This window comes from Agelaius tricolor, unplaced genomic scaffold, assembly GCF_023055355.1.
Source record: "Agelaius tricolor isolate 1412-34295 unplaced genomic scaffold, bAgeTri1.0.p SCAF_3, whole genome shotgun sequence".
In the NCBI taxonomy this organism is placed as follows: Eukaryota; Metazoa; Chordata; class Aves; order Passeriformes; family Icteridae; genus Agelaius; species Agelaius tricolor.
In genome coordinates this window covers 11787501-11798364 of record NW_027269263.1, presented here as the reverse complement: position 1 = coordinate 11798364, position 10864 = coordinate 11787501, and the positions used below count along the sequence as shown (strand labels likewise).

At 46.9% G+C, this 10864-nt stretch overlaps 1 protein-coding gene across 4 annotated transcripts in view; it reads left to right on the top strand.

The window, feature by feature from the left end:
* Positions 1-231: 231 nt before the first annotated feature.
* DGKI (diacylglycerol kinase iota) overlaps positions 232-10864 on the top strand; it is a 209826-nt gene continuing 199193 nt past the window's right edge. For 3 of the 4 annotated variants that reach the window (XM_071422461.1, XM_071422459.1, XM_071422460.1), the window contains exon 1: positions 257-647. In XM_071422461.1, the coding sequence (XP_071278562.1) occupies positions 454-647 (194 nt within the window). In that variant the 5' untranslated portion in view covers positions 257-453. Of the gene's footprint in view, positions 648-10864 lie in introns of all 4 variants that reach the window. The other variant, XM_071422458.1, reaches the window with a different exon arrangement.

Sequence of the window (10864 nt, the reverse complement as noted above, 5' to 3'; positions counted from 1 at the left end):
GAGGTGTTCATTGGGAAGATGCTCACTCGGAAGATGTTCGCGGTGTGACGGGAAGGGGCTCGCTGGGGAGGTGTTCATTGGGAAGATGCTCTCTCGGACGGTGTTCGCGGTGTGTGTCGCGGGGCGCGGCCGCGGGGCGGGGCGCGGTGGGGCGCGGCCGCGGGGGCGCGGCGGGGGCGCGGCGCTGCCATTGGCCGGCGGCCGGCGGGGCGTGGAGGGGGCGTGGCCGGGCAGGAGTTTCCCACAATGCCCCGCTGCAGTGCGGCCGCCGATGGATGCTGCGCGGTCGCGCTGCCATTTGCAGCCGCCGCGGCTCGCAGCGCGCCCCGCGGCCCCGGGAGCTGCGGTCCCCCGGCCGCCGCCGCCGCTGCCCCCCAGCGCCTGCAGCCGCCGGCCGGGCCTCCCCTGCCCCCGCCTCCTCCTCCTCCTTGTCGGCCCCGCTGCCCCGCCGCAATGAACCCCCCCGCCGCGGCCGGCGGGGAGGAGACGGGGGCGGCGGGCGGCGGCGGCGGCTGCCGGGGGGCCGAGGGCGGCGGGGAGGCGGCGGGCGCCGCCGGGATCCCGGAGGAGCAGGGGCTGTCCGCGGCGGACGAGTCGCTGGAGGAGAAGCTGCGGAGCCTCACCTTCAGGAAGCAGGTGTCCTACAGGTGGGTGCCGGCCGGGCGGGCGCCTCTCGCTGCGTGGGGAGGCGCAGCCGGGTCCGGCCGTGCTGCCCTCACGCCGCTGCCTGGCTGCAGCACCGCCGGACCCGCCTGACACCCGAGGGGCTTCTTCTTCACCATCGCGAACTCTGAAAGAGCTCTCCCAGATCTCAAGCCAGCGAGCGAGCTGCTCTCAGCCCTGCTGCTGCCGTCAGGTTCAGGGTAGCGGCAGCGCCAGGGGAGATGGGGAGCGTGACGGGGAATGTGGGTGAACTTCGGAGTTACTCCGTGCCAGAGTCGGGGCTCTTGCCCGGCTGGCTGGGGATTAGAGCTTGCCCTTTTCAGTGGAAACACAGCCGCCCGTGATCCCGGCGCCTCCAATCGCTCCTTAAGGGGATGGGAAAAACCTTTCTGGCGGCACCGCTGCTCCCGGGAGGGGTTTGGCTGTGGGGATTCTCCCGGAGTGCGGTGTCCCCTCCCTGCCCGCTCCCCACCCGCGCCGGCCGCCGTTGCGTAAGCCCCAGCTGCTGATAAGATAGGGGCGCTGATAAGATAGGGGCTCTGATAAGATAGGGGGGCTGCTGTGCCCAGGCGTGGCTGCGGGCTGGGGACCACCAGCGACAGCCACCGGGTGGCCTGAGCAGGACGGTACTTTCATAACCAGGGTCCTCCGTTTTCATGGCTGTGCATTTGCCTCACGTGTCTGATGGCAAATAAGTGTTTTTGTTGCTCCTGTAAATACACCTGCGCGGAGGGGCCGTCCGTGGGGCTGGTCTGCTCCTCTGTTACCAGCAAGGAGCTGCTAATTGCCAGCATCTGCCCAAACGGATTGCTGGCTGAGAAGGTCCGTGCCAAAAAGTTTTTGAGTCTTACCTAATTCTAGTTGCAGAACCCCTGTGGAGGCAGCACGCCATCAGTAACTAATGTTGTAGTGTGCTTAGGGATGAGCTCTCTCAGCTGGGAGGACAGAAACCACAGAGCTGTTACTGGTCCCTGCAAGAGAAGGGTGTCTCTAGCGCCAGGTGAATTAGCTGAAGACTCCCCCAAGCCATGGGGATGCTTGATGTGCTGTCAGTTTAGAGCTGGGATAACTTAGGAGCCGGTCTAAGCTCTGCATGTGGCAGGGCTTAAAGATGATGTAATTAAACACTCTTCATAGCTGAAGTTTTATATAATCCTTGATGTGTGCAGAGAGGCTTTCCCCACCAGGGCTGATGGTCCCAGCAGTGAGTGTGAAGTTTGGGATGATTCATCCTAGACTCAGTAAGGTGAGCAATGTGAGAATGAAAACTTACTGGATACCTCTGAAACAAGCATTGCATCAGTCAGCTCTGGGTACTTTTGCATCTCTACCCTGACAGTTTTCTTAGCTTTTGCCATTTAGGGGCAAATCCCTTGCAGGTAAAGGCAAAGTCTCAGGTGAGCTGCTGAAATAAAGTGGCTGCTAACAAGACAGGTTTGCTCTTGGGACAGAAAGCAAGGAGTTTACAATAAGTCTTCTGTTTTTTTGGGGGGTGGCATGGGTAGGGAAGAGGAGACAGTAAAATCTGTTTCTAATGTTCTGCTGTCTAGATTGTTGAGAAATGTGTTAAAGTTGTGGGTATTCTTTAAGTTTTCTGCATGGTCGATATTTGTAAGGGTTTCATGTTAGATGCTTTTAGGAGGAAACGCAGGGGTTTTCTTCTCCTTCTCATCTCCTTCATCTATGCAAGCATATAACAAGTCCTGAACTTTCAGATATCAAAGCCTTTTCTTAAGCACCTCTTGATGCATATCACTCATTCTGCTTGACTTAAGATATGTGCAAGAAAGTACATTTTCTTTGCATCCGTGGATCTCCACACCTTTTCCTCATTTATGGCCAGTTTCCTACAGATAATATTCACTTTATCATTTATCCATAATGAGAACAATCTGGATAGATAGAAGAGTATAAAACTTCCACAGAGGACCTCCACTGAGTTCTCCACGCCCTGTAACCTCAGTCTCTTAAAATTGCCACCATTTCCCTCAGTAATTTATGGTGCTGAAATACATTTGTGAATGTAAATGGGTATATTCGGTCCAGGAAAACCTATTTACATTAGCACTTGGACTCCCTTACCCACTGACACAATAGAAATTATTCAAGGCTTCACAGAGCCTTTCAAACAGCTCATTTAGGGCTCTCTATGCAGGTGCATTACATTGCTATACACACCTATAGAGCTGTTTTTATACATTCAGGGGGAAAAACCCCAACAGCTGGAACTTGCTTAAAATAATAAAGGTGCACGAAAATGCATGTAACAGAATAAATCTATTGGTGGCAGTTGAAGGAGTGAAATGGGAGGTCAGGGTATTGTTACAGGGGAAAAAAAAAAGAAAAACTTCTGCTGTGCCAATGTTATTGAACTGTAGTTTGCCTGAGTCTGGGCTTCAAGTATTATCTTCTTTTTAAATTTGTTGTTGAACAGCAAATATCCTCAATGTAATACACCTCTAATTAGCTGACGTTGTTGTTGCATGCAAAGAACTTGTTAGTTTCCCTCGAATTGTACCAAAACTATGAGTAACATGTTCAGAAATCAATGTTTTGTGCCGATGTGGCCTGTAGCTTGCAAGGCAGGAACCGCTGTATTAAATCCATCATGATTTTGTGTAGCAAATACCAACGTAGGCGTGTTTGTCCCCCAGTCAAACCAGCAGGAGGAGAAACTCGCTGTAAATAACGCAGGTACCCTTGGTGGGGAGCCCGGCAATGCCCAGGACCTTGCTCCCATGCTCGCAGCCATCCCCATCACCTTGCGGCTGGCACTCGGCAGGGCTGCGTTTGGAGCCGATCCGCGCTCGCTGCGCTCTGCCCCCGGTGCTGCTGTGCTGGAACTGGGGACACACGCACGGGGGGCATGTGCCACTGTCCCTGCCTGGGCGGGACCTGGTGGCTTTTTAGAGCGTGGCTGCTCCCGTGTCCGTGGCTGGAAGGTCCCTTGAGCGTAAATTCCTTCTCATGGGAGCGCTGGGGCTGGGATCAACTGGGGGAGCCGCTGGGGCAGAGGGCAGAGGGATGGGATGGGATGGGATGGGACGAGGGCTGCAGGCAGAACCTTCGGTCCCTTGCAGCTCCTGTCGCCTTGCAAAGAGAGTGACAGCCAGAGAAATCTCCCTTTTCAGTGAGCCATCTCCCTTTTCATCTCTTAAGCCATCCACTCCATGGTTGGATGCTGACATCAGGACGCCAGCAGCTAAGCAGCAATTCTTAGCCCTAATTTATATTTTTCCCTGCACATAAGGAGTTAAATATCTTAATGATATTTTGGCTCTTCTGCTGAAAATCTGACACATTGGCTCACAAAAGGAAAAACTTCTTTTTTCTTTTTTTTTTTATTATAAACTGATAAAACCAAAAGTTCAGTTTCCTGCCCCGCTGTGAAAAGATTGGCAAACGAAAACTGAAAAGTGAATTAAATATGTACATCTGCCAGAGAGAAATGCTTTTTACAGTTTGGTTCTCAGAATAGTATTTATCCCATACATTTCTATGCCCAGCAGAATATTTACAAGATATTGGAACAGAAAGCTGTGAGGTAATTTTTTTCCCCTTTAATTTATATTATTTTGTCATTACAAAGCTTGTGAGGAACCTTGTGGTGTCTTCTAGATTAAGTAGAAGTTGCTTTCCTGAAGTAATTTGTGATATAAAGAGAAATTCAGATTTTACCAAAGATAGATGCTTAGTAAGAATATACAATAAGAAGCTAAGATAGGAGGAAACCTGGAAAATAAAGCATTATCTGGTAGTCTCCTGCAGGTATTTGCACCTCCAAAATCTCATCTGAAATGCAGTCTTCTCATTTAATTAAGCTTAGAGAAACAGTAAAAGTAATAAATAAACAAATAAAAACCCCAACCAAACAAAAGATCATCCCTAAAAATCAAAACAAGACAACCTAAAGAGCAAGCTAACTGAAACAATCAATAGAGCAAATGGTTTTTAATTTCTTAATTAATTATTATTTAGAATTTCAGGGAATCTTGATTAGTGGCATTGTAGATAAAAATAAAGTTGTGATTTTTAGTGTCCCTCTTGTGAGAGCTCAGGTGCTGTTTGGCAAACACTTGTCACCAGAGAATGGTTTTCCTAGAGAAATGCAGTTTCATTTTGACCAGGTTGAGAAATCCTGACTGAGGCAGTGGGTGGCAGGCTTTAGAAGTTTTGCTCCTCCCTGAGCCAGGAATTTCCAAATGTGGGGCTGTAATGAACACCTCAGAGTCCTGTGCTGCTAACTGGCAGCGTCTTGGCAGCTCTGTGCTCCTGCCTTGTCCTTGGCCAGACAGGGAATTCCAGCAGGGAGCCATGCACTGCCCTTTGGGTGATGGAGAGGTTGGAGGCACTCTTTCCTGAGCTGCCTGAGTCCCCTGGCCACCCAGCTCCACTCCTGGAGCAATGAGTCACTGTGAAAGCACCTCAAGGAGGTGGTTTGAGTTCCCTTGGCTGGAGTTTCCCCCCCTCCTGCCAAATGGATCTGTTTGGGATGTGCCTTGTGTGCTTTCCCGACCCTTCCTCTGCCAGCAGAAGCCAAGAATCGAGCTGGCCTCTCCCCCTGCACCATCAGCAGGAACTGCTTGCCTGCCCTGGCAGTCAGGAACAGGAGTTATAATTAGAGCAGGTTTTGTCACTGCGTTTGAAGGGGAAAAAGTTATGGCAAGGAAATTCTGGGAAATCCTTATTACACAAACCCTGTCACTGCTGATGAGCATTTAAGTACCTGAGACTACAGATGGGGGACCAAAGTAGAAATGTAAACTTGAAAACATCCTCATTATTTTTGTTCTTTTGTTTTCAGACATGATAACAGTCATAAGACATGTATCACTTCTCAGTAAATATTGAATATAGACAAGATAATAGATGTGTCTCCTATTACTAAGGCTTAATTGTTTAATGAAATGTGACAGCATTCACTAGTGTACTGTGAAGTATTATAAATAACTTAAGCTGAATGACATTTGTAAAAATGAAAACACCCAACACAAGTCTTTGATCTTTTGATTGTGTTGTTTTATTTTACCTAAGTTTCTTTGAATATTAACACATTCTAATCCCATAAATGAGTGCAGCTACTCTGCATGAAAATGATGGATGGGTTTTTACTTTCTACCAAATGTCAAGGAAATAATTCTCACTCTCTGGCCTAATCTCAGAGGATCTGCCTGCAACTGTCTTTGTTAGGAGTTGTGGGTAGGTACTGTGCAGTCTTCTTACCACCCACTCGTGCAACAGTAACTCGATTTACTTTGTCACCCAAGACTTTCATCACCATTTTGTTGTTTCCACCCAAAGCAGATGACTGGATGTTTTTGGTACATGAGGAGGCCTTCATGAAGCTATTTGATTTATAAAGCTTTGAGGTGGAAGCTCTGTGCTGCAGCAGAATGCAGAAAAATGCTAGGATAGTCAGAAAGAAGAATCCTACCATGGGAAAATCAAGCTGACATTTAAGGCTCCCTCCTGACATTGAGATGTGGCTGCCAGTCTGGCCATCAATGTCTCTCTATGCAGCACAAAGTAAAGGGACTGTCTTTGAATTTAAAGCGTGTCTGACCTTCTTCCTTCTGTATCTGGGCTTAGCAGCACCTCACAAAAGAGGTGCTGTGAGTGGTGACTGACTAAAATGACACACGAGCTGCAATGGAATTATGTACATAGTCAAAATGAGATAAGTGCACCAGTGATCCGAAAGGGTGAGCCTCTGTGGGCACATAATGAAGCTGTTGTGTAGGACAGGCACGGACCTGTACACTCAGATTGCCCTGCAGGTGGAAAATTTCATCGTGTAAAAAGTGCTGAATCAGGTGCCACATAACTTTGATGAAGTGGAAAACCGATTTTGTTCTCTCTATTCCTTTGGAATAAACGAGCAGGTAGTCACTTCTTCTCTCCTGGGTCAGCCATGGGGCTGAAATGATCTTCTTGAAGCCTCACCAGGCTTTTCATAGATCTGTTTGGTTATTTTTTTTTTATTGTTTGGGTGTTTGGTTTTTTTTTTAATTTTTCAAATTTTTTTAATTGGCAACTTGGCTGAGGTTTTGGGAAGGAGATGTGTATAGGCAACAATCTCCTGTGCTCTTTCTGTTGCTTTGTGTTACATGCAGCATGACATGCACATGTGACAGTCAGACAAAAGATTTCACAGATGTTAAAGAAAGGAGGAATGGGGGAAAGAATAATAATAATAATAATAAAAAGTCAGGAGTGGCAGCCTCACATCTTTGTATCCACTTCTACTTACAGAACTGTCAGTGAGAAACTTTGCCTTGGAATAAATTGTATGTAGAAATTTGGAGCTCTTCTTTTGTCTCACTTTACAAAGTTGTTGTTTTGGTTCTTTAAAAGCTCTTTTTAAGTGGAAGTAATGCATGAGCTCAAGTATATGAGCACATGTTCACCCGCGTGTCCAGTGTTGGTCTGGGGGCATTTTTTTTCTCCCGCTTCTTTTAGTTTTTGAATGATTCTATGATTTGTTGCCCTTAGCAAAGAAAAGTGGTGTGGGATGGGGTATATCTGAAAAAAAAAAAGTGTGAGAGTACCTCTAGAGAAGCCCATGTGTGTGTAGGGAGACTGTAGGGGCCTCTGTGTGGGTTAGTGCTGGGTATTTGGTGGCTGTGTGTGGCTGGAGTGATGTCCCTTCAAGGTGAAGAGGGTTTATCGTGGGACATGGGCACGAAAGACTTTGCTGTGTGCTTTAAAAGTTGCAGTCATGTGGGAAAGCCATCTGTGCTTTCACCAAAAACCTGCTGGGCCCTCTGTGGGCTGAGAAATACACACCACAGTGTGCTGTGTGCTTGTGGGCCTTGGTGCATGCTCTGTATAAATATCCAGGGACAAAGATGAAGGATAAACGACAACATAATAACAACATTATGTTGTCATTATGTTGCTAATTCCAATGTATGGTGTGTGAGTTTTCAGCCTTTTTCTGTCCCTTTCTCTAGGGTAATGCATATTTATGCATGCAAAATGTTAATGTGCTTGCTCATGGCAAAGGCCATAGGTCTGATGGAAAGGGCAGGGCCAAGAGCTGTGTCCCAGGTTTTCAGGCCCATTTCTCTCTTTAAAAGCCTCCACATCTCTCTGGTTTCACTTCTCATTTCTGCCTATATTGTGCTTTTCCTTTCTGTTTCCCTGTGTCTCCTGGTGTGGATGTGCTGGGTGCAGCTTCCTCCCTGGTGCCATGCTGTGCCAGCCTCTGGATTCTCCTGTTACCCTTTCTCTGGGGATGCTGAGCTCCTGGTGAGGCTCTTGCTGATGCACATGCAGCCCACTTTGTGAGCAGTAAAGTTGATTTCCTCTCAGCCAGCTCCTAAAGGCTTTTTTTTCCTACCTGGAAACTTGTCTTTTGTGTTTTGCCTATAAAGGAATTCAGGGAGGATTTTGTCCATGAAGATTAAGGTGTGTGCAGTCCTCACACCAGCACCACCCTGTCTAATGTGTGCCACACACTAGCACAGACTACTCCAGTCAGTGCTTGAACTGGTCTCTGAGGAAAACACTGGACTTGGGATGACTGTGGTTAGGAAAAAAAGGAGGTTTTTTTACCTTAAATTTCACCAGAATTTTTTCTCTTACAAAAGATCACAGTCCCCCATCTTAGTCTGCAGAAGAGATCCACAAACAGTGTCAAGGAAGAGGCTGTTTGGTTTTGACTCCAAAAAAATCTAGTGTGCTGGTCAGAGCCTCACCTCAAATTAAAAGTGTCATTCTCATCCATTGGATGCTGTCTCAGCTTTTTCCACCTGTTGGGCTGTAATCTGTGACAATCCATAGCACAGGCAGCCTGAATTTTTGTAGGTGCACTTTGAGAAGCAAAGGGAAAGGAACATGGAGAGACTTATTTTAGAGTGCAGATGGAGTCTCTGGGACAAAGTGGGAACAGATCTTCAACCCTAGCACTTAGAGCAAGACCTCTCATCCAGGCCAAAAGGAAACTGGAAGAGAAAAGGATTGAAACTGCAACTTTTAGAGAAAACCTGAAGGCTGGGGGAGAGGCAGAGGACAGCTGTGCATGAATATTATAATTTGATCTTGCTTGGAGTATAATATACCCAAATATACCTAAAAGGGGCCTACAGGAAAGCTGGAGAGGAACTTTTTACAAAGGCATCTAGTGACAGGACAAGGAAAAATGGCTTTAAGCTGAAAAAGGATGGGTTTAGATTAGATATTAGGATGAAATTCTTTCCATGAGGGTAGTGGGGCCCTGGCACAGGTTGTCCAGAGAAGCTGCACATGCCCCATCTCTGGAAGTGTCCAAGGCCAGGTTGGAAGGAGCTCTGAGCAACCTGGGACGGTGGAAATTGTCTCAGCCTATGGATGAGGTGTTGGATCAAGATGATTTGTAAGATCCTTTTCAAACCAAAGCTTTCTTTGTTTCTGTGAAGTTTTGCTTCTGACTTATTTCATTGAGCAAGTGGGAGGGCTCCTTTTTAAAGATCTTCTGTAGCCTGAGGCTGCCACAGGGCACTAAGTGGTTCTTGTGAATGTCTCAACCAACACCTTCAGTTAATTTAGTGAAATGGCTGAGCATAAAGTTGGGGAAGAGGCTGAGGGGAAAGGAAGGGTTTGTTGGGTGTTTCTGAGGAATGAATGATCACTAAATGCTATGTCATGACAAAGAAAGCTGGTGCAGGCCTGACCTTATCTGTGCTCTGGAATTGAGCCTGATAGGTATTTCCCAATACCTATCTATATTGCATTTTTGAGGAAGTTTGGTAGTTTGAAACACTTGTGCTAGGAAAACCTTGGTAATGAGGTCCTGAACCCTTCAGTTCTGGATTTCCATTTCAATGCAGCTCTGAATGGCACTGCCAGCATCCCTTTCCATTTAACAGCTATTTGAAAGTTTTGCTAGGTTCAAAACTTACAGTTCCTAATGGGAAAGTGCTATTTCATGATTTGGTTCATGCAAATTTTTGGTTTTTTTGGGGGGGGGTGGGAGTTATAGCATTAAAGTCTACCTATAAGGATTTCCAGCTCACCAGTCCTACCACTACCTAACACTAATCCCCATTGCTGCAGACAAATGGCCATGCAATCAGAGAGAAGGCAGGTGTCTAATTGCACTCGAGACTGAGGTATAATGGAACACTTCATTGCTCCCCCTGTGTCTAAACAAGAGAGATGAGAAGATGCAGGATGCCCTTCCCTGGGGCTGCCAGTAAGGTGTGCAGCACCAGCAAGGAGGTCACTGATTGGCAGCGGTGCAGCTGGCAGCCCTGTAACCTCAGCTGGGCCACAGATGCACTGCAGAGATCAATGATTTCGGTGCTTTTGGGGTCTGACTCCGTGCAAGAGCTCTTGGAGGAGAGATGTGGGCTCTTCTTCAATGTCCAGGGACTTGGAGGAAGGTGTTTAGCAGTCAGAGGGGTGGGTGGAGGAAATGTGGTGGGCAAATACTTTGTCTTGCTTTCTAATATCCTTTTCAGATTTATTCAAAATTATCCATTCCTCCCTCGCTGTTACTAAGGAGTTTGTGTTTAATATGTACATCTAAAATATGTGCATATTAAGGCTATATGATACAGAAGTGTTTGGGGGTATGAGCTGATGCTTTTTAGAGAAGGAGTAAAAAATTATAATGTTTAATAGAGACATAATTATTAGAAGCACTACGCTTATGTAGAACTCGCTTCAACATTTGTAATTTCACCAACTTCAAAGGATTTCAAAATTGTAAAATTTGTTTCAATATTTCTCATTTCTTTCAAATGTTCATGAGTTTTGCCTGTCATAAAACCAAACAGCAAAGTCCTTAGTAGTGAGGTTATATTTCTTCTAAATTGTATGACTCATCAGGAAGCTTGACCCACTGGGGAGCATTTTCCAAGTGGAGCAGGGATTAGGCTTCAATTGCATAGATTCATCAAAGATGGTGAGTCGAACACCCTAGAATCCCTCTGTGCTCTGAAACTGCTCCCTGATGTTGTGTAATATGCAGGAGAGGGGACTGCCTGTGATGCTCTGAGAGGTGCCATGGGGTTTCTGGGCACCATAGGAGGGGATGAGGAAGCAAAATAGCTTTAAAGGCCGTTAGCATTAAAAGATGATGAGAGAATACCTTCCTGTCATCACTTTATTTCATTAGGTTGCTAATGAGTTTCCTCTAGGGATGGCAATGGGGTAGTTCTGATGCTTTTATCCAATTAGTGAGTGATCCCAGGAGTATATCCTTTTGTTGTGAAAA